Source organism: Raphanus sativus, unplaced genomic scaffold, assembly GCF_000801105.2.
Source record: "Raphanus sativus cultivar WK10039 unplaced genomic scaffold, ASM80110v3 Scaffold1485, whole genome shotgun sequence".
In the NCBI taxonomy this organism is placed as follows: domain Eukaryota; kingdom Viridiplantae; phylum Streptophyta; class Magnoliopsida; order Brassicales; family Brassicaceae; genus Raphanus; species Raphanus sativus.
In genome coordinates this window covers 1-21,777 of record NW_026616795.1, presented here as the reverse complement: position 1 = coordinate 21,777, position 21,777 = coordinate 1, and the positions used below count along the sequence as shown (strand labels likewise).

At 36.6% G+C, this 21,777-nt stretch overlaps 5 protein-coding genes, 1 non-coding gene and 1 pseudogene across 10 annotated transcripts; 5 read left to right on the top strand and 2 right to left on the bottom strand.

Moving 5' to 3' along the window:
- Window positions 1-291: 291 nt before the first annotated feature.
- On the top strand, window positions 292-1,881 carry LOC130504303 (pumilio homolog 18-like). The gene has a single exon (XM_056998919.1). The coding sequence runs from the start codon at window positions 501-503 to the stop codon at window positions 1,491-1,493; it is 993 nt and encodes a 330-aa protein (XP_056854899.1). The 5' UTR covers window positions 292-500; the 3' UTR covers window positions 1,494-1,881.
- On the bottom strand, window positions 1,681-7,193 carry LOC130504302 (uncharacterized). 2 transcript variants are annotated; one of them, XM_056998917.1, is made up of 13 exons: window positions 7,037-7,193; window positions 6,361-6,459; window positions 6,003-6,130; window positions 5,748-5,898; window positions 5,561-5,670; window positions 5,376-5,459; window positions 5,222-5,270; window positions 5,048-5,139; window positions 4,766-4,898; window positions 4,407-4,492; window positions 2,913-4,330; window positions 2,003-2,822; window positions 1,681-1,904 (listed from the first exon to the last, which is right to left on the bottom strand). In XM_056998917.1, exons 2-12 carry the CDS (start codon window positions 6,451-6,453, stop codon window positions 2,161-2,163), a joined length of 3,006 nt encoding a protein of 1,001 aa, XP_056854897.1. In that variant the 5' UTR covers window positions 6,454-6,459; window positions 7,037-7,193; the 3' UTR covers window positions 1,681-1,904; window positions 2,003-2,160. The 2 variants fall into 2 exon arrangements, with proteins under 2 accessions (XP_056854897.1, XP_056854898.1); XM_056998918.1 differs by having other exon boundaries at window positions 4,766-4,892.
- A 2,984-nt stretch (window positions 7,194-10,177) lies between these two features.
- LOC130504299 (ankyrin repeat-containing protein At5g02620-like) lies at window positions 10,178-12,219 on the top strand. Its single transcript, XM_056998913.1, has 3 exons — window positions 10,178-10,544; window positions 10,859-11,271; window positions 11,356-12,219. Exons 1-3 carry the CDS (start codon window positions 10,178-10,180, stop codon window positions 12,217-12,219), a joined length of 1,644 nt encoding a protein of 547 aa, XP_056854893.1.
- A 4,840-nt stretch (window positions 12,220-17,059) lies between these two features.
- On the top strand, window positions 17,060-18,246 carry LOC130504300 (putative F-box protein At5g60060). Its single transcript, XM_056998914.1, has one exon. It carries the CDS (start codon window positions 17,128-17,130, stop codon window positions 18,244-18,246), a length of 1,119 nt encoding a protein of 372 aa, XP_056854894.1. The 5' UTR covers window positions 17,060-17,127.
- A 108-nt stretch (window positions 18,247-18,354) lies between these two features.
- LOC130504301 (nucleolar protein 58-like) lies at window positions 18,355-19,783 on the top strand. Of its 4 annotated transcripts, none has more exons than XR_008941214.1 (4): window positions 18,355-18,432; window positions 18,523-19,025; window positions 19,319-19,401; window positions 19,619-19,783. XR_008941214.1 is itself a non-coding variant. In XM_056998916.1 (3 exons), the coding sequence occupies exons 1-2, from the start codon at window positions 18,430-18,432 to the stop codon at window positions 18,991-18,993; spliced, it is 474 nt and encodes a 157-aa protein (XP_056854896.1). In that variant the 5' UTR covers window positions 18,355-18,429; the 3' UTR covers window positions 18,994-19,025; window positions 19,319-19,523. The 4 variants fall into 4 exon arrangements, 2 of the variants coding, with proteins under 2 accessions (XP_056854896.1, XP_056854895.1); XR_008941213.1 differs by having other exon boundaries at window positions 19,614-19,783; XM_056998916.1 differs by lacking the exon at window positions 19,619-19,783 and having other exon boundaries at window positions 19,319-19,523.
- A 132-nt stretch (window positions 19,784-19,915) lies between these two features.
- LOC130504304 (F-box protein At5g10340-like) lies at window positions 19,916-20,858 on the bottom strand (annotated as a pseudogene).
- A 185-nt stretch (window positions 20,859-21,043) lies between these two features.
- Window positions 21,044-21,117, top strand: TRNAV-AAC (transfer RNA valine (anticodon AAC)). Its single transcript has one exon. It is a non-coding gene; the product is annotated as a tRNA-Val (tRNA).
- The last annotated feature ends 660 nt before the right edge of the window (window positions 21,118-21,777 follow it).

Sequence of the window (21,777 nt, the reverse complement as noted above, 5' to 3'; positions counted from 1 at the left end):
ATTAAGTTTGTTATGTTCATGCTGTGTGGTTTATTTGGTGCTGAATTGTTATTATGAAGTGTTGAGTTAATCTTAATGTAGTGTCATTGGGAGTGGTAAATATATAATTCTTTGGCCAAACATTGTTTTTAATATAAATTTAGTTAGCAATAAACTTAATACTAACCCCTATATTGACCCTTTGATTTTGTCCCAAATTACGATTTTAAATAAAGCTTATTAAAAAAGAGTAAATATATAATTAAAAATCTAATCCATCTCCGATTAATCTACCTTTGACGAATTAAATAAAAGCAAAACCTGAATATGAAAACTATATAGCAAACAAAAACGCAAAAAGGAAAATTCTAGCAGTTTATATTTCCTTTTCCTAGTAAGAAAACAAATACTCTCTCTAACAAAGTAGTATAAATATAGGTCACTACAGCCCTTCACAGCTTCAATCCAACAAGCATCTCTCGAACATCTCCATAAGCTTAGTCGAGATTAGTTTCTGTACAATGGCACCCGATGACAATCCTTTCTCCATGTCGACCATGTCCAATGCTTTACAACGTATTCGAGTCTCTGGTTCCATTCCCCCTCCGGGATTCGCCCCACGCGCCTCCTCCGACGTATCAGATACGCGCTTCAAACGGCTCTTTAACCTAATGACTAGCTGCGAAGACGTGGGACAGTTTAAGGATCTGATCTCAACGTTTGACCAAAGTGAGCTTCAGAGGATGGCGTCGATGCTGACGTCAGACTCCGACTACTTCATGGAGGTCATCAGAAACAAGTACGGGTCGAGACGCGTGCAGAGGCTCCTCGGAATATCGGATGACGTGGACTCGTTATTCTGCGATGCTATCTTGCAACGCTTCTTCGACATCATGACAGACAAGTTCGCATCCTACGTGGCGACTCGAGCTGTGGTCGTTTTCGACCGGGTGAAGAAACATGTAATGTACAAGAACGTTCTCTACTACGCGCTCGACATAGCGCGTAGCCAACACGGATGCGTCGCGCTCAACGAGGTCGTAACCGACGCGGATGATCCCCTCTTCAGGAACCGGCTACTAGACGTAGTCGCGCGCAACGCTCTCTTCCTAAGCAACGATCCTTGGGGGAACTTCGTGGTGCAACACGTGCTTAAACTGTATGACTTGCGTTGCAAGCGCAACGTGGCGGTTATTCTTCGTGGGCACTGTGTTGATCTGTCGTTTAAGAAGTACGGAAGCTACATCGTGGAGAAGCTCTTGGAGGCTGAGGTGTCGATGGGTGTGGTGGCTGTGGAGCTTTTGAAGTGCGATGGAGATAGGTTAATGAGGCTGGCGAGGAGTGAGTTTGGGAATTTCGTGGTGCTCACGGCACTGAGAGTCACGCAGGAGATGAACAGGATGGATTTGTTTTCGGACTTGGTGCAGAAGCTGATGCCCCATCGCCATCTTTTGCTTGGGTCTCACGGAAATAATATTGCAAACGTATTGGAGACAAGAAGATGCTCAAATTAAAAGTTCTCGAATGTTGTATGGTTGATTGGTGAATCCTGGTTTAAAGTAGATTGTCATTGATTTTTTTTTGTACAAGGATCCTGGTTTAATTCAAACAGTGGATTTTTTTAATTAAACAACACTTGCATGCAGTAATTCTAACATTATACAATTTTCAGAACTATTAATGATAAATTTGTAGGAAAGATTCAGCAGTAATATTCCGATTGCTTTTTTTATATATATGATTTTGCTATAACAATTATATTTTGTATAAAACTGTTTTAGAGAAAAACTTTATTGTCTATAGAACTAAATTGAGTTACAGTTTTGAATAAGAAAACAAATAAGAGGCGGCCTCTCTAACCAACCAGTGGACTTGGACGCTTACATGCATCAACAAGGCAACCAAACATCAACATCTTCACGCTCCTGCAATAGAGAAAACATCTTTTATTACCGGTCAAATATACTATCAAAACCAGAGGATAAGCCAATATAACACTTCATAAGATAAAAGTTTTGAATACCTTTGGAGTTCAAAAATGCTCTTGGTGAAATTATGTTGGGGCCATGCATCTTCACTCTGCGCAGCAGTCACTGGAAGCAGTTTTTGATGATTCTTCCATCAACTTGGGACCAACCAGAGCAAATCCAACAAAGTAGAATATCTCTCTTCATGCCAGAATTACATCCCATATGTTCTATTATACACATCCCCCCCGGGACTTGGAATACGGAATTTCGGATCTTCATATCCATTGTTGTATAGGCTCCCATTGAATCCCAGCCGTTCATTCCTAAGTAGCTCGGCCATGCCTAGAGAGTTCAAATTTTGGCCATCATTCCACTTATCCCAGTGACCATTGGACAAGGCTTGATTTGCAGATGGTTGTTGTCTTGTTGATCCATGTGAGAAAAGAGATAAGCTACTTCCCTGTGCCTGTTGATCCATTAGCCTTGAGTTAAATCCGTAAGGATCGATAGGCGAAGGAGACAAGTTTCTGACATCATGATGAAACCCATTGACTTGTTGTTGTGCAGCAGACAGAGACTGATGTCTTGACATTTGGAGTCCTGTCTCATTCCCATAAGAATTCATTTGTGATGAGAAAACTGATCTCCTATCCAAGTCTGCATTTATCATCCCTCTTCCAACAGCTAGAATAGCAGGATCCGCAAACTCTATATCACTTGCACCACTTGGATTCCCAATTGGAGGCTGTACTTGATATGTATTCTTTAGCATGGCAGAAGATAGGCCAACTCTTTCATGTGAAGAGAAGCCAGGAGGAGGTAACCTGCTGGGCGCAGAAAATCCTGGAGGAGCAGAAACTTGGGGTCGTGTAACTGCAACAGGAGAAACAAATCGGCAATGTATTAGAAAAAGATTCAATCCAGACAAGAAACAAAGAAAAGTCATCAACTATAAATACTGACCAGGAGTCTTGTGCGATGAGAATAAAGGACTAGCAGCAACAACGTCTTCCAATAATCCACCGGAATAGTTTGAAGCAAATCCAATTAGATTCCCGAGATTATCACGATAGATATCTCGGCTCACTACAGACTCTCGAATAGGCTGATCTCTTGAAAACTGCCCATAAATGCTATGGTTCTCTCTGTCAAATGCTTGATTACTAGATTCTTCGTACCGTGCAAAAGAGAATCTGGACTGACTGTTATGTTGCTTCAGGAGGTTTGAAGGTTTTAGAGGACTGGCTCGCTGATCAACTTTACCTAGTAACTCAGCCAAATTCTGGGGTGAGGTTAAGGATTCATCCCAAGGATCAAAGTCCAGTGACAAAATGTTTGAGATTACTTCATCCTCTGCGCTGCGAACTTTGTTCCTGCCTTCATTAGCAAACAGAGAGTGATCCGCACTGAACATGGATTTCTCACCAAACCCACTTGGAAAATGCAACCTATCGCTGCCTCTATCCGAAGGGAATCTCAAGTTTGAACCGTTTACACCTGAAGGTTCACAAGGTAGGGAAGAACGAGAAGCCAGATGATTTGAATCCAAAATGGAACTTGAAGAGTTAGACAAAAACAGCGAGTTGGTAACATCCTCTTCACGGTGATGCCTTTGGTTATGTAATGATGAGATATCCTCCACATCCAATTTTGAGCTGAATTGCATTTGGGATTGCAAATCTAATCTCCAATCCCACTCTGGCCTTGTATGAGGGAACCCACTCTCTGATGGTATATCTTTTTTATCAGTCTTTATAGAGCTATCCATCTTACACTGCTCTAGATGTGACAACTTTGATACTTCATGATCAGATTGTCTACTAGAACCTTGATCACACTTGCTACCAACTGCCATTGGAATATCAGGACGCTCATCTCTCGAATTCGTGGCTATCTCTATTTGTGAAACAGCAACAGCCAAGTTTCCTACAGTACAGCCATCTTGTGAAACACCAACACGCAAGTTACCTACAATAGGGTCATCTTCTACAGCTTCATCTGAATCGTCAAACGAGTTCACAGTAGCGGAAGGCTTGTCAACGTCTCTGCCATCGTAGGAAGAGTCTGTTGAACTGGATAACCGATTGCTAGGAGAATCTCTATCAGGTGAGGTGGCTCTCTTGGTCCCAGAACCAACCACAACATTAGGCTGCAAAGGCTTCAAAACCCTAAGCTTGCTTTTGTCAACAACTTTTTGATTTTCTTCTTTGTTGGATGGTCTTTTAAGAACGTTACTAGAGGACACAGGTCCATGAGCTGCATTTGCAACAACAGCAGAGAAGGCCAAGGTTTCATTTACTGATGTTGTTCTTTGTATATCAGAAGATCCATTTGAGTTAACCGACGCTGCTAAAGACTGCTGGTTTGCATTATGTGTCCCCCTGCAGCAGATATCCCTATTTTATTATATTGACCAATCAAAATACCTAGCATAAAAGTAGCAAGTGAAAAACTTACCATGACGCTGCAGCGGGAAGAGCAGTGGATCTGCTAGAGCTCCCACTCCCACTAGGTGGAGAATACCTGGGAACACTTGCTGCATTCTGCTCATAGAAAAAAAAAATAGAAATGAATATAGTAAGCTTAGTAAACTGAATAGATTCCCTAACCTAGTCATGTCACATAAATAAGTTAGTCACCAACTGGGACTAACAAACATGAAAGCCTTCCGATTTGTAATATTTTTGTGGTTAGTTTTGGGGTGGTAGTTTGAGGCTTGGGAGAGTATTTGGAGACTAAAACTCCTAGGAAATGGTGCGTAATCAATCGAAATTGGACACAATGTCACTACAAAGCTAAGATTTAACTGAACTTACACTTGAAGGAACTTTTGCAATTGGTTTAGCAGAAGAACTGTCACTGCAAAAAGCATCTAGTGGTGGAGGTAGCATGCTCCCTGAACGTTGATGAAGTATGTTTGTTGCTCCGGTGATTTGCTGAACTCTACTCCTTCAAAATTACTATAAGACTTAACTAATCATCCAAAAATACTAGACCAGCCATCATATTACATATATACTAGCAAGGTAACTGATCCAAGAAAGCGAACAATCATGAACGCAAGACGGAATTATAAAGATGAATATGATAAAAAGTACCTTGTATGGGCAGATATGGCCTCATCTTTTGTGAAACTATCCTCTTGAGAACCAACCTCGTGCAGATAGAGACAATCAGGATTAACACAAGCCTGGAAACAAAAACATGCAACTCATCACTACAAAAGACATCAGGGGGTCAGAAAGCAGAACAAGAATCCGTGGAAGGCGCACCGCATTTCTCAGCCATGCATGACAATACTTGGTTGTCCCAAAACACGCCCTGAAATATATGCATGTACATACATCTTATCCACAATTGAATGAAAACAAACTAAAAACACTAGATACATGTTTTCAAACAAGAAGGAAGCGAGGCAAAACATACTTCAGTGATTTACCATCCAAGGTAAACCCATGAACGGCCTGGATGCAACGGACAGCCTCTTCCTCTTTTGCATAAGTAATGTATCTGAACAATAAAAAGAATATTATCAGAAGAGAACAATAATGACAAGCAAAAACTCAATGAACTTCATGATAAGGGAAAAATTTTAGCTGACAGAAACGCACACACTGCATGTATCGTTAGGGAATTGTTGGATGGCACCAGATGACGTTCGGGACATGGAAACCTTTAGAACTTTTCCATACTGACCGAAATATTCTTTATGATGGAGTAGCTGCAAAGAAAACGGAGCCTAGTCACATAACAATCCACAAAGCAATTTTAAAAAGGGTGTGATGGGAGTTCTCATACATCTTCATCTGCTAGATTAAGGGGCAACCCAACAATGTAAACAAGGTTCCTCTGGATGACTCTGACACTAGTGAGTTGCTTTCTCCCTTCAGAAGGTTTTGATTTCGACTTTTGAGTCTTCTTGCGCTCCATGTTGGTTTCAAAGGCCAGACTGAAAAAGGTCAAACATATGCAAATCAGCAAAGGAGAGCATAAAGAAAGGATTTTCCCCAGAAAACATTAAATTCCACACATAAAAAGCACCGTATTACAAACCTGTCGCAATCAACAGTCATCCCAACGATCTTTTCTTTGTCATAAGGAGTGCGACAAGCAGGACAACGCCCTTCTATCTGATCTTTCTCTGCCATGTCCACTATGTGATGCCAGCACCAAACACATATCTGTATCACATACAGAAGAAGAAGAAAAAAATCATCAACAGAGCAAAGATCATTGATCAAGGAGAGGCCAGAAAAAAAAAAAGACGTGACATGTTTCCACTTCTCATCACATGTATTCTAATTTCATGCTTCAACTTTGAGCTAAAAGCTAAAAAGGTTATGCTGATTATTGCTATTGAACAATTGCAATAAGAAGTAACATGTAAAATTAACAGAAGATGGAAAGAGACCTGATAGCCACATCTGCAAGGCTTCAATTGCTGATCAGTGAGATCCATCTCTTCAGCACATAGTGGGCAAGTCTTCTCTCCTTGGTCACTCATGGTTGTCTACAGAGAGAATTCGACATATATTATTAGTCACAGTCTAAGAAAGTAACCAAAAAAAATACAAAAGCCAAACTAATAAGACTGAAAGCCACCAGATCTGGCTAATAAAGGCCCCCACATCTACAAATCCTGATAAGCATCGACATGTGGAAACTTAAACTCGCTACCGTAAAGATAAACATCACTTATCATCAGAAGAAATGAGACTCAATGCAGATTCAGCATATCCCCAATCAAACCCTAGAGTCTGTTCTATCTATGTTTACTCCATCTCATCAAAGCTAATTAACTCTAAATACTCAAAACTTTCAGATCGATACTAAGAATTACAAAAAAAAAAGGAATCTACGATGAAGAGCTCTCCTAGGAATCGATCTGCGCAGGCACGGTGACGAATCAATTGCATCGTTCGGATATATAAACAAAGACAAAAACATATGAAACAATCCAAAATCTCTTAATCCAGAATTTTACGATCTAAACTAATAAAAGACCGACGATCCAATCAAAAAAAACCCCAGAGTTAGGGGTTTTGAGGATTCAAAACACCACGAGAGAGAGAAAGAGAGAAACATACGAAATGAGAAAGATTCAATTTGGGAGATTTTTGCAGAGGGAAGGAAGAAGATTTTGTGAGATATGAGGAGGAGAGGGGAAGCTGGGAGATTTGCGAGCGAAAGAGAGAGATTGGATGGCTGTGATTTTGGGAGATGTGAGATTTCGCCGTTTTTTAACCCTTGGATTTCTCTTGCCAGATCCACGTTGCTGTCCGGTCCGGTTCGGTTTTATTACTAGATTCTGTCCGGTTCTTTTAGGCCTTTTATGTTATTACCAAAAATTGTTCTTGAAAATCTAATCTATTAATTTAGGGATTATCTACTATTTGAAGTTCTCATTTAAATTTTAGACTCTTTCATAGTTGTTGCTAGAATATATCATACCTCCTATACAATGCAACCTACCAACTTAAATTAAACCAAATCTTAACCAACATAGATTAGTTAAACCTAACCAGTAACACTTTTATAATTTTTTTGGTTATCTCTTAATATAATTAAATCATATAAAACTGAACCACTCTTAAATCAACGAGTTCCATATCATTCCAGACATAAGAGAAAAAATATCCTACTCATTTACAACGTAAGCATACAAAGACCGTGTATGCTTATGCTCATTGATCTTCCAAAAACCAAATAATTGTGGCATAGACCAACATAGGCTCATGTTCGTATCATTAACTTTACTTCCATATATTTACTCTTCACCTACATCATATCACAACATACACATTTATGCAAGAACATGATTTTTTTTGGAAGATACAACCAAATAATGGTGGCATATGGTCAGTAGATTTTTTAAATATGTTTTTTATATATTACATTTTACGAGACTATGTGTATAAGTTTTTTTTTGAAAAAAGCATAACTATGTGTATAAGTTAAAAGGTAAAAAGTGTGACAAAGCAAATTAGTATACTAAAAATGAAAGAAGATTAAATACAAACTAATAACAAGTACAACACAAATTATAACACTATTAAATTCTTTATATATTTAATAAAATATTATATATATGTCTAATATGTATATATATAAATGTTACACAAAATAAATATAATATTTTATACACATATTATATATACCATATATTATTAATTGCTTTGTCAATTTCCGCCCTTTAGGGCGGGTCCTAATCTAGTTTCATGTTATTACCCAAAAATTACCCAACCGAATATAATGAATAGGCGTTCATATGTTGATTAACATAAAAAAAAGAATAGGCATTCATAGTTTGACTTCAATTTTTTTAATAACAGCATATTAATAAATTATTTTGCAAACTTGACCTTATAAAAAACTATATGGAGGATGATGTTACAGAAAAAAAACTATGGAGGATAATGGAGTTATTAAATTATTTAAATATGAAACTGAGTGGACCTATAATTAATTAGTTACAGCTTTGACCCACACGATAAAGAAGAATCTGTTTCAACATGCCATCAATTACAAATTTCAGTAAAAAAAAAACATGCCAATAATTGAAACAAAAGACTGGTGAAAGGGCGTTGATCGGTTGAACTTTACGGTATGATTTCCAACAGAAACGGCTCTCTCAATCACTCGTGATTATGAGCCCACGTATGCTATCATCGCTTTTTATTGAGCAAATCAAGCGTTACACATTAATGTGCCTTGTGAGCTACAAGAGTTAGGCACCAAAGAGAGAGAGATAAAAGATGCTTGTTGGAGTCTTGAACAAGACACATAACATAAAGATAACAAGACTAGGAATGCGGTTTCAGGATTATTTAAGAACATTGCTCGTTTTGTTCTATCTTCCTCTAGTTGTTTTATTTCACCACAAGCGTTCCGACAGAGGACAATATGCAAAAGGGCAAAATCTCCCAAGCAAAGCCATGAGATGGGAAGAGATAATATGCATTTTTTTTCTTTCTTTTTTCTATTTAGAAAGAACTTGTCTGATTTTTACTCTCTTCTCTGTTCTTGATTCTCCAATTGCAGTGTATTCTGTTTGATTGTTATTTTTTCCTCCTTTTTTTCCTGCGGAACAGAGAACTCTATTGGTGATTGTCTTCCAAACTTCATCAAAATGTACGTAGCTCATGACTCCAGGGATGATACACGCTTCTCTTCACTCTGTTTTTGGTTTGTTTTATAAGTCAGATCACAATCTTGTTGTGGTGCTGAGTTCATGTAAGAGTTTGATTATGCAAATATATCTCATCTTATTCTGTGGGGCTGCACATGTAGGGAAGCTTCATACATATAGATTCCATTGTTCGAACAAAGGTGGTCGAATTAATCTTAGAGACATTATACTAAAATGACAAATGGGTATGGGTTTCTGTTTTGTAAGTTATTTTTTACGGATGTTCTGTTTTTGCAGGTAATGCCAGTATGGAGCAGAAAAGAATATACTCCTCTGGTTATTGATGTTGCTTTAGCTAACAGGTTCCCGGTTGAAGGTTTAATCAGATTATTTTAGCCTGCCAGGCTGTGCATCGATCCACATGTACTTGCGAGGCCTGAAATGCGTTTTGTAGAGTTGATGGTTCGTGAGGCTGCAGCTATAAGGTCCTAGAGTGTCCCCCTGTGACGAGGAGGTGTTCGACATAAGGAAGATTTACCAGGCGACTGAATAGAGGCTGCTTTTTTTTTTGGTCTTCATGAAAACATATTATATAGTTGGATATGTGTAACTGACGATTCTGCAACTGTCTCTACAATTTGAGACGAGATCAAGGTGTGAATTTTTAAGACGATGCCATCTGTAAATAGATATTAATCAACGTTTAAAAATTTTTGCCTTAGTGTTTCTGTTATAGAGCTTTCTTAATATAGAAGAGAAGCTAAGGGAGATAAAACAGAACAGAAAAGTTCTTTACCTTTGGAATTTCATTAGATCTTACAGTTTTCAGAACAACCTCTTGAATTTCTGATGCGTAGATTTGGATCCAAATTAACTGGACCCGATCAATGATTCTGCAACTTTAAAAAGTCATGTCGTGAAAGGTCTTGTTAATTCTTGATCATATGATACCACGAGAAGACTTCTTGGGCAAGTAAGCTTTACCCGTTGTTAGATATTACGTATAGATCAACATATGTTTAAACGTTTCAGTTTATAATTAGGTTCTTGATCCCATTTGATCTAGGAATCTTTTGTTGGTATCGAATATATTTATCTAATGGAGGAAGAAGCATCAACGTCGACATCGACACCCGTGGCTGCGAAGCCAACCGTTGTTAAGAAGACAATGTCGAAGCAGTTTACCGGAAAACGTGAAGATTCGCCGCTCCACTCGGCTGTAAGACGCGGAGATTTCTCTGCGGTGAAGAAGATTCTGAGTGATCATATTGAATCAGAGGAGGAACTAAGAGAGTTGTTGCAGAAACAGAACCAATGCGGTGAGACCGCGCTTTATGTTGCGGCAGAGTATGGAGACGCAGAGGTGGTTGCAGAGCTCATCAAGTACTATGATTTAGATGATGCAGAGACCAAAGCTAGAAATGGGTTCGATCCTTTCCACATTGCTGCTAAACAAGGCGAATTAGGTATGCAAATTTTGGTTCTCACGTTTTGAAAACATTGTTCATTATAGCTACACTTTTCAATGTATTCATAATGAATGTGATACAAAAATGTAACCACAAAATATCACTTATTAAGCTACAATAACAATACTAGTTTTTAAAGTTTTATGATCATTATGTTGAAGCTCTATTTAACCAACGTGTTTTTGCTATTTAATCTTTGACAGTTTTGTTCTACTACTAATCTAACATAGTAGTTTTGTTTAATCTTTTTGGGTCAAGATTTTATTTATATATTTACTTGATGGAAGTTGAAACCTTTTTTATGTTGGTAGAGGTTTTGAGAATACTAATGGAGGAACATCCGGAGCTAGCAATGACAGTGGACTTATCAAACACGACGGCTCTACACACGGCGGCAGCTCAGGGACACGTGGAGGTCGTGGAGTATCTTCTAGAAGCCGCAGGGAGTAGCCTAGCGGCGATCGCAAAGAGTAACGGCAAAACGGCTTTACACTCAGCGGCAAGGAACGGTCATACGGAAGTAGTGAAAGCGATAGTGGCTGTTGAGCCGGACACGGCGACAAGGACCGATAAAAAAGGTCAGACGCCACTTCACATGGCGGTGAAAGGACAAAACCTTGATGTTGTGGTTGAGCTAATGAAAGGGCACCGGTCCTCGTTGAATATGGTTGATTCTAAAGGGAACACTGCGTTACATGTTGCTACTAGGAAAGGTCGCATTAAGGTACGTACGTTCTTGCATGTTAACATGTTAATGATTTGTGTTATTGTAATAACATAATTTATTGAGATTTTATTGTCGCTGTAGATAGTGGAGTTGCTTCTAGAGAACAACGAGACGAGCACAAAAGCGATAAACAGAGCTGGAGAAACGCCTCTCGACACAGCCGAGAAAATCGGCCATCCCAAGATAGCCGCGGTTCTCAAAACCCGTGGCGTTCCCTCAGCTAAGTCCATCAACAACACTACTCGGCCAAACCCGGCGCGTGAGCTCAAACAAACGGTGAGCGACATCAAACACGAGGTTCACGACCAGCTAGAACACGCTCGAGAGACTAGGAAACGCGTTCAGGGAATCGCCAAACGCATAAACAAAATGCACGTCGAGGGTCTAGACAATGCTATTAACTCCACCACAGTTGTTGCTGTTTTAATCGCCACAGTCGCTTTTGCCGCCATTTTCACGGTGCCGGGACAATACGCTGACGAACAGAGTTCCCTCACTCCGGGACAATCTCTTGGAGAAGCTAACATAGCCGATAACCCCGCGTTTGCGATTTTCTTTATATTTGATTCCATCGCTCTTTTTATATCTTTAGGGGTTGTCGTGGTTCAAACCTCGGTGGTTGCGATTGAGCACAAGGCGAAAAAGAATATGATGGCTATCATAAATAAGCTGATGTGGCTAGCGTGCGTTTTGATATCGGTAGCGTTTTTGGCGTTAGCATTTGTGGTCGTTGGCGAGGACGAGAGGTGGCTAGCGGTTGGAGTAACGGTGTTTGGTGCGACTATAATGCTCACGACGATTGGGACTATGTGTTATTGGGTCATTAGGCATAGGATCGAGGCTTCGAATGTAAGAAGCGCGAGGAGAGAGTCAATGGCAAGAACGAGACAATCAGGACTGATGGATTTTTCTGGGATTTTGACAAAGAGAATGTATGCTATTTAGTGATCAAGAGACAAGTACGTATGTGTTTTGTTACGTCTTGATCTTGATACCATGTGGAATAAGTAACCGAAGTATTTTTTTTTTTTTTTGCAATTTTTGTTTGTGTTATTTGGTTTTGAGCGCATCATTACTAGCGTTAACATTAAAAATTAAAGGTCTTATTCTCAATAGAACATGTCAATGATACAACATTTTAAAGAAATAGTTTAATTCTTTTTTTAAAGTAAAAATATATTTCAGTCGAAACATGTTTTTGATGCAATTTTATTATATTTGCTAGTTGATAAGTGAATGGCTTCACCCGATTCCAAAATAACTTTTAGAAATTAGGTGGCGTTGACAATTTTTGTTATTGTGTTATTATTTTATTCTGTGATTATATGCTAAACCTCATTTTTAAAGTGTAACTATATAATCTTGTATCAACACCAAAAAAAATATATAATATTTTATTAGCAAACATCTAGTTCCAAAAATCATGCTTGAACACGGGTTTAATACAAAATAGTATAACTACTTACCTATATAATTTGAATATAAGTATAAGGAAAATTAGAATGAAATGGTTACATAAAATAATATGTATCACTGACTTAAATGAATTAATCATACATCTACCAATAAAATTCACCTGAAATAAGTTAGTTTGCAACTCGAAGAGTATATGTATCTTCATCCTTAATATAACTATAAAAGTTAATTTTCAAAAGCATTATCTAAATAGTCAATATGCTAAAAATGTGACAAACAAGCTGACTTTTTGGCTCTTATAACTCTTTTTGAACAAAGGCTGTACAGCTCATCTAGATTTGCAAGCAATTATTTACCTATTGACACTTACCACTTTGTGTGCCTGTATTTGGATGATTTTGAAGAAGAAAGATGTCATTTTATTTAAGCTTAAACTTCTTTTGTCAACAACTTTTTCATTGTCTATGAATCATTTCTTATATACAAAGATGTGTTTGTATTATTTTAGACCTCGTCTAGTTTAAATGGAGAAATATAAATGTATATGTTCTCTTGAAAATATTTGGTTTAGGTTTATCACATCATTTTAATATAAATTTGAATGATATTCTGAGTTTACTTTCAGATGATTCATTAATAAAAAATATATTTTAACGAAAGTTGTTGATTATTACTTTTAAATGACGTGGTTAGCATGCAGTTTAATAAATGTATGCTATTTAGTGATCTTGATACAGAAAAATATACTTTAAAAGTTCCAATCTTGAAAACATGTGAAAGAGGTAACCAACATATATTAATTCATGAAAGTTTTGTTGTTTTTTCTTTCCATTTATGGTTTTGAAGCCATCATCCTTAGTGTGAACATTAAACTTTTCTTTCTCTGTAGATTTTTTTTGTTACAAATTTTTCAAATTTTTATCAAAGAAAATGGAATAACTATCTAGAAATAATATCCGACGAAATCATTCATTATTACAAAACTTGAAATCTTAAACAAAGAAATTGAATTAAAGCTCTCAAGCATAAACCAATCCTATATAGGATTGGTACTACTGATTCAAGCGGGATGGGTGAATATTCCTCATTTGGTTATGTTTCATCTTCATGTTCAAAGAGATAGTGTAGAAGAAACCTCAGATCCCCTAAATATAAGATATCGCCTGCAAACAATTCAGTGAAGCAGAAAAGGTCTTGGATGATTGGTCACTCTACGACGGTGCTTGATCGCCACGAATCTAGCGCCATACTAAACAACATTTTTGTTATACAAAATGTTTTTTAAGTAAGAACTTCCAAAAGAAATATGATTTTGATGCATTTTCTTAAATTAGTTTGTTGATAATTGAATGACCTCAACCTTTTTTAGTATAGCTAACGTGTTAGCATTTTATTCATTTATTTAATATACTAAACCATGTTTTGATAATGGGAAATTAATAAAATTTGTAACATCATCTTTGTAATATAATATTTTAGTAGTAGTATTCAACTCCAAGAACAAGTTTCAACTGTGTAAACATATAGCACAGTTTTATTGATGTAAGTTTTGAATATAATGGGAAAGAGTTAAACCAGTTATTTTGTCAATCAATCGTTAAACCTAGAATTCAGTGGTTAAAGAAAATACTAGTATAAGTGAACTGAATGAATCTTATATAATAAAGTTGAGTTTTTTTTTCTCCTTCAGGGAAAAATGCCATGTGGCATTCTCCTTTTAATAATTAAAAAATTTCTCAACTTTATTTAATGTGTTTTGGTGTTATTGTTACTAGGTGTTAGTTTATTTTTGTTATTGACAATTTTATTACAATGATGTTTTTAATTTTAGATTGAAAGTTTAATTTATTATGAATTTTATGTTTTGATTTTCTTTAGATTTCATAACTCTTATGTTACATATTTTTTAAAAATATTTTTAACTATTTCTTAATGTTTTGTATGTCAAATAAAAATACAAAAAATGGAAACTAAAGTTAACTATTTTCAAAAAAAATTAAACATAAAATAGATACATATCCAAACTATATTTATGTTTGAAAACATATAAAATATTAACTTTAATTTTTTTATTTAATGTGTTTTTGGTGTTATTGGTTACTAGGTGTTAGTTATTTTTGTTATTGACAATTTATTACAATGATGTTTTAATTTTAGATTGAAAGTTTAATTTATTATGAATTTTATGTCTTGATTTTCTTTAGATTTCATAACTCTTATGTTACATATTTTTTAAAAATATTTTTTAACTATTTCTTAATGTTTTGTATGTCAAATAAAAATACAAAAATGGAAACTAAAGTTAACTATTTTCAAAAAAAATTAAACATAAAATAGATACATATCCAAACTATTATTTATGTTTGAAAACATATAAAATATTAACTTTAATTTTTATATATTTATTTTCATAGCTAATATATTATTTTATAAATAAAACTAATTCATTTACTAAACCGCGGTTCACCCACGGTTGATCCAATGATACAGAGACCCGGTAAATCGTCTGATTCAGTGTCCGGGTCGGGTGTCAAAACATTGGTTTATAGGATTTCTTTATATTTGATGTTGACGATGGAAAATGGAGCCTCTACGATTTCCCTTCTTTAATGCAATCGGCGTAACCGCCATATAATCAATCTAGAAATTTCACTCATCCCACTCTAATAATGTTTAGTAACTGATGACGATTCAAGTCCAAAAGACTAACATTTGATCTATTGGTATTGGCACATGAACTCTATGGTATCTTCCCATGTTACACTATGCAAGGAAACCAATAACTTCCCTGATGCATGCTATCCGTGTTTACATTTTAAAAACCGTGAACATGATTAATATACTCTTAAAACTTAATTAAACAAAAAAAGAATCATTACTTCCAATCTGAGAGAAATTTAAAAACGTTGTTTGGTTGCTAAAGTTATTTAAAATTGATGTAAACCACACACCACCCTCACCCTTAATCCTTTGCACCAGACTAACCATTTATTCAAAACCATTACTAAATGAGCAACAAGTCAGCAAGTCCGAATGTCACAGATAGTTAGAAATTGTCTTTCTCATGATCGTTATAGATGCTAACATCTCATTTACTAATTAACAAATTGATTTTTTTACTAAGAAGATTTGGTGAAATTATTCCATTCCGGTTAAAATAGAAGTTGTCAATTAAATAGAGGAGTTTAGGAACCATTTATATAGTTTTTAGCTAAAAAACATATTCACATTCATATTAAGATTCGTTGATATTTTCTAAATAAAGGTGGACAAACAAGAATTTCGTTATGAACACACACAAAATCTTCCATTATAACAAAACTAATATAGAAAATAATTTTATGTTTCTTATTTTAAGATACATCTTTTTGAGAGACCTTGAAACTAAAGTAACAAAATACAATTCGCACTCTATATTTTAAAAGTCAACATGGTAATTTTAAAAATATATATTAGATACTCACCAATTATTTTATCAAAAATTGACACTTCACCCATATTTTTTTATAAAATTTATAAAATTTGAACAATATTACATCTTTCTATTATTTGAACTAAATATTTTTTTTTTGAACACCTAACTAAATATATTAGTAAAAGTTTTATAGTTCATATATAGTTACTTTAATAATTAATAATATAAATATGTTTTCTATATAAAACATTAAATTTTTTTATGATTATCGGCTTTTTATTCTATTTTTATTAAATCGATTAGTAAACAACCACTTATCTTATTCCACTTTGAACTAAACAGCTTCAAACAAGATCACTAACCACTATCAATAAAGATCAGAAAATATCATTTTTAATATATTTTTTTTTTCATATTTAACATATTTATTTGTTAAGACCTTATAATAATTTATATATTTATGTAAAAGTATAACATACGAATCCGGCGCGTAGCACCGGAACATCACTAGTTAATCATATTTGGAGCACTAGAAATCACCTGAAATTGAGTTGGTTTAACACACCAATCTTGTCATTCTACTCAGTAATTCTTTAAAAAAAAAAAGAGATAATATCAAATGAACGAGCAACTTGAAATCATTGTGTATATCTGCACTTGAAAATCAAAACTATAATAAATCATCAAGTTGCTATTACTATACTATTATAAAAACTCTATTGGTCAATGATACATTATTATATTGTATATCTAAAAGGAGGTTATCTTAACATTTCATTTTTAACCAAATAGTATTCAATTCATTATTCTATGTTAGAACCATAAAAGAGGCAATAATTTTTCTTCAAAAAAAAAAAAAAAAAAGGCAATAATTGCACGTACATATACCTCATGCAACATCTATTAAGTTATGAAAATGATGTCAACATCAGAGATGACAACATTATACTGCCATAAAACCACATCTTCATTCCTAAAACCAAGAAACAGAACAAGTCCATACCCCCACTCTGTCTTCTTCCATGGAGTCTTCTCTTGTTCTCTGTTCTCAATGGTCTGATCTTCCTTTAGACCTTCTTGAGCAGATCTCCGATTGCATCAACGCCGTCTCATCAGACACCGTTGATCTCCTCTGTCTCCGCTCTGTATGTGCCACGTGGCGTCTCTCTCTTCCTCTCTCCGACAAAAACAGTAACCCTTTGTCTGAATTTACAACTCACCTCCCTTTCTGGTCATCTTCTTCTTCTGGTTCCTTCATTCTGAAACATAGCAGTGTTTACAAACTCCAAGCTCCACATAAGAGTTTGGATCCCACAAGCTGGTTGGTGAAGCTTCAGGAGACATCTCCAGGGAAAATGCGAGTCTTGGATCTCTTCTCAAACGACAGACTCTGTTGCTTACCAGAGAACTTCCCGGGAAAAATCGACTTGCGGGAATCTCATGTGAGATTAGTCCGTAGAGCTTACCGTGTGGAGTACGCAAACAAAGGTGGTGGCGAGATGTCTTCTTTCTGGTCACTGAGTTCCGACAAAGTGGTGGTTCTGTCTTCAAGGGGACACTCTGCTGCTGTAATGGCTATCCACAGCGGTGGAAAACTAGGGTTCTTGAAAAGCGGAGACGATGAAAGCTGGAGGATCTTGGATAACTCGTGGAACGTGACTTACGAGGACATAATGGCGTACGGAAAAAACTGCATCGTGGTGGACGACAAGGGTAAAACCGTAATTTACGATGTGGAGTTCAAGGTTTCGGAGTTGGCTGAAGGCTTAGCCGGAGGAGGCGGTCACAAGAAGCATCTGGTGGAATGTTACGGAGGAGAAGTGTTGCTTGTGGACAAGTACGTGAAACACGTTTGGTGCAAATCGGATTTTTCGAAGTCTGCGGTGGAGTTTAGAGTGTACAAGCTGAAGAAAGAAGAGAAGAGATGGGAGGAAGTGAGGGAACTGGGAAGAGATGTGGCTCTGTTCATTGGTGAAGACTGTTCTTTCTCCATCGAGACTATGGACGGTGATGCGGGCGGAGGTTGTATATTTTATAAAGATTATAGGAATGGAGGAAGAAGCAGAGGGGTTTACAGTGACGGTGAAGGCGTCTTCAATGTGGAGTTGAAAGACGCGGGGAAATATTGGGTTTCATACTAAGCCCAAATTTTTCGGCCCATAAGAAGTTTGGGCCTATTTGAATAGCGGTCAATAAACGTATAATAAGACTTTCTCCTTGTATTAAGCAAAGCAAGTGTATTTGCTAAATTAATATTTGTTGGTTACAAAGTTAGATTTGCCTCAATTGGACTTATTCTGTATGAAAAGAATCGTATTATCGACATGGTAAGTTTTACTAATTTTGATTTTTTTCATTCTAAAGCATTATTAATGCACTATAAAAGAGAGAGAGAGAAATTGCCCTAATTCAAACAGAGGCGGCGCGACGAGCTATTGACGATGAAGACAGTCACGGGCAGTGTTAACAGTGCGAAACCAATCTCCCTCGCCAAAGCAGCTACGCTTCTCTCCGGGTTCGTTTCCTCGGAGACCCAGGCCTCTCAAGACGTCAGCGCGTATCTCCGACGCGCATCTGCTGGCTTCGCCGAATTGAAGAGCGTCCACAGAGAGATTCGATCGGCGAATCCGAAGGAGGAGCTGGGTGGAGCTAAGGGGGTTGATGATGATAAGAAGAAGAAAGAAGAAGAAGAGGTTGTTGAGGAGATGGTGATGGTGAAGTTGGAAGACGAGCAAAGGAACAAAGAGAGAAAGAAGAAGAAGAAGAGTAAAAAGGAAGATGGTATTGATGAGAATTTGGAAGAAGAGCAAAGGAATGAAGAGAGAAAGGAGAAGAAGAATCGGAAGAGCAAGAAAAAGAGGAAATCGAAGGAGAGCGATGATGCTTGAAGCTGGTCCTTTTTTGGGGATTTTAGCTCAAGGTTGGAGACAATTCTGTAGCCGAGTTTAAATGTATTATTATTCAAACGTTTTGGGGTTACGTGTAGCAAAAGATGTCCCTTTGTGACACTTACTAATAATATGGAAGATTTGAATTTTTGGGAACTCTCTGTCATAGTTTGAATCATCTGCAATGGAGTTATTGTTGTTTCGGTAGTGTGGATATTGCCCTCTTTTCCCAGCCTTCTTCTTTACAGCTTTTATTATCTCTTAATGTGTTTTTAATTCTGTCCCAAAGGCTTTTGTTAACAATTTTTTCTGTGATTCTTCTCAGCTGTTTGAGGTTGAGCTAGAGAACCAAGAGATACTCCTGCGGTATTCTTCTGCTCTGGTACAGGGAGCTACTAATGTTTTTTGGTAAAACTCTTTTTATTAACATCTTCACTTTATTTGGATTACTACGCTCAGTCATGTACTTGGAAACTGTGGTAGTTGCATTTGCCTTTTTTTTTTTTTGTGATTTTTCATTTGTTAAGAACTTAAAGTAGTATGATAAGTCTCTTCCTACCTTGGATGGGCTTGACAAGAACTATGTGATAATTTGCTACTCATTTTTTTTTTGATTGCAGGATAGACATCCAGACAAACTTTCTTTCGGGTACTTACTTTTCCTCACATGTATCATAGTCTAGTATTCTTTTGTTGGAACTTTTTAGCTATTTGATTAGAGTTGTCGTAAAATCTCGGACTTGGTTGTAATTCTCTCCTAATCCATAAAAATCCACCAGACGTTAAAAAAAAGGGTTAAACCTAGAATCTCATCATTATAAAATAAGATGACAAAGAAAACCAGTTGATGATAAATGTTATAAGACGGTGAGTAAACTTTGGAAATAGCAAACACATCAATCCGAGGGTGGTAGGTTTGTAGAGTAAATTAAAAGATTTGGTATGGAGATGGTGTAGCTAGAGTGGTACACGAGGTTCCGAGTATGACTTACCATGGAGAAGTAACTTATCTTGGTCTATAATTGCTACTGCTTCCAGTGCACAGTCGGGTTCCCCCCGAACCAAGAAAAAACTTGGGTGAGATCTATGGAACAAATTTGTCTCCCATGTCCTTGAAGAATCATCAAACGACCAAAAAACTTGTGTTGGCCAGTTTTTCTGGGATACACACAAGCGGTTATTAAGGATGGACATTACGATGTCGCGAGGGCCACGTAAATGGGGAGCAAAAGGAGTTTTAGAGATGACTTGAAAAGTTTCGGTGTGAAGATCAAAATATAAGACCTTGGTTTCTTCGCCAATGAAGTGAGCCATCTAAATACACGGGTTCCGATATAACAATAATCCGATAAGGAGATGCAGGGAGAAGGTACCTCCAAGCGTTGGTGGCAAAATCAAAAACTTCACAGGTAGTAACATTGTCTAGACCAAACTCAGATGAATTATATAGCCAAACCGGCTTGTACGTGCCGCCAATCATCTTGTCTTTGCCGAATCCAAGTTCAGGACATGGTTTGTAATAGTCTCCTTGATTCAAACTGTGGAGCCAGGTAGAGGTTTTGAAAGCCGGAATGTGGGAAACTTCGATGCCATCCAGTGATTGGGTTCAAAACAAAACTCGGACTGTAGGTATGTGAGAGGCATAACAGACCGTCACAACTAGTACTAGTAACCCCGTTGGTCGGAATAGGAAACTTGACCGTCTAAATCACCACCGACGACCCCAACACCATGCTCATCCTTCCAGCTTCATAATCTTTGTCATCACTATAATCCATAATAGACACATCTTTGTCATCACTATAATCCATAATAGACACAAAAAGCACATCTGCTGCATCTCGTGATTTGCTAACCAAACACATTTTCAATATATCTCACAAGACCAACGAAGCTTTAACACATATAACACATAATATGACCAGTGTATAGATCTTACCGCCTTGAACCATTGAAGTTAATAACAAGAGGCGATGAGAAAAGGAGAAACAAAAGCTCATAAAAAGGTTAATATAGTAACGTATACTTTTAGAGTAAGACAAGGCATCAAGGTTTCGTGGTGTAGTTGGTTATCACGTCAGTCTAACACACTGAAGGTCTCCGGTTCGAACCCGGGCGAAGCCATATGTTTTTTTCTCTAATCCGTCGTCCAGTTTTGCTGAATCCTTTTATTTTATTTTTTAAATTGTTTCATCATTTTAATAATCTTTTAATTGAGATTGGATGATGGTTTCTCGATGTATGAGAACTTTTTTTTTTCTTGAAACACTTCTTTCAACTTAGAAAAAATCTAATAACTTTCCATGCATGTCCAACAACATAAATTGAAATTACAAGCATCGCAACGTAAGCACTATATTGCCATGTGTGAAGTCCTTACATGCATCACAATTGACCCTTCTCTTGTCAAAATATAAGGGATGTAAATGGTCAACATGGATGAATGGCTCACAGAGAGAACCACAATGTACATCTGTTTTAAGCGCACCACCTGATGTGTATATGAAACCATCAAATAATACTCCACACTGGCTGCAGTCGTATACAACTTCGTTAACAACTTCCAACACAAATGGTGTGGCTAAAAAGATAAGTCTTTTTTTCATAGGAATATTAGCACACTTTTCATGAAGAACAAATCCACATTCATCACAACTATATACGGACTCAAGTCCAAGTGGAAGAATACATGCATCACAATGCATCCACTTATCAAGTTATCATAAAGGATATTATGTTTGTAGAACTTTAAAGGATGTTTTTGTGACTGAAATGATTTATCAA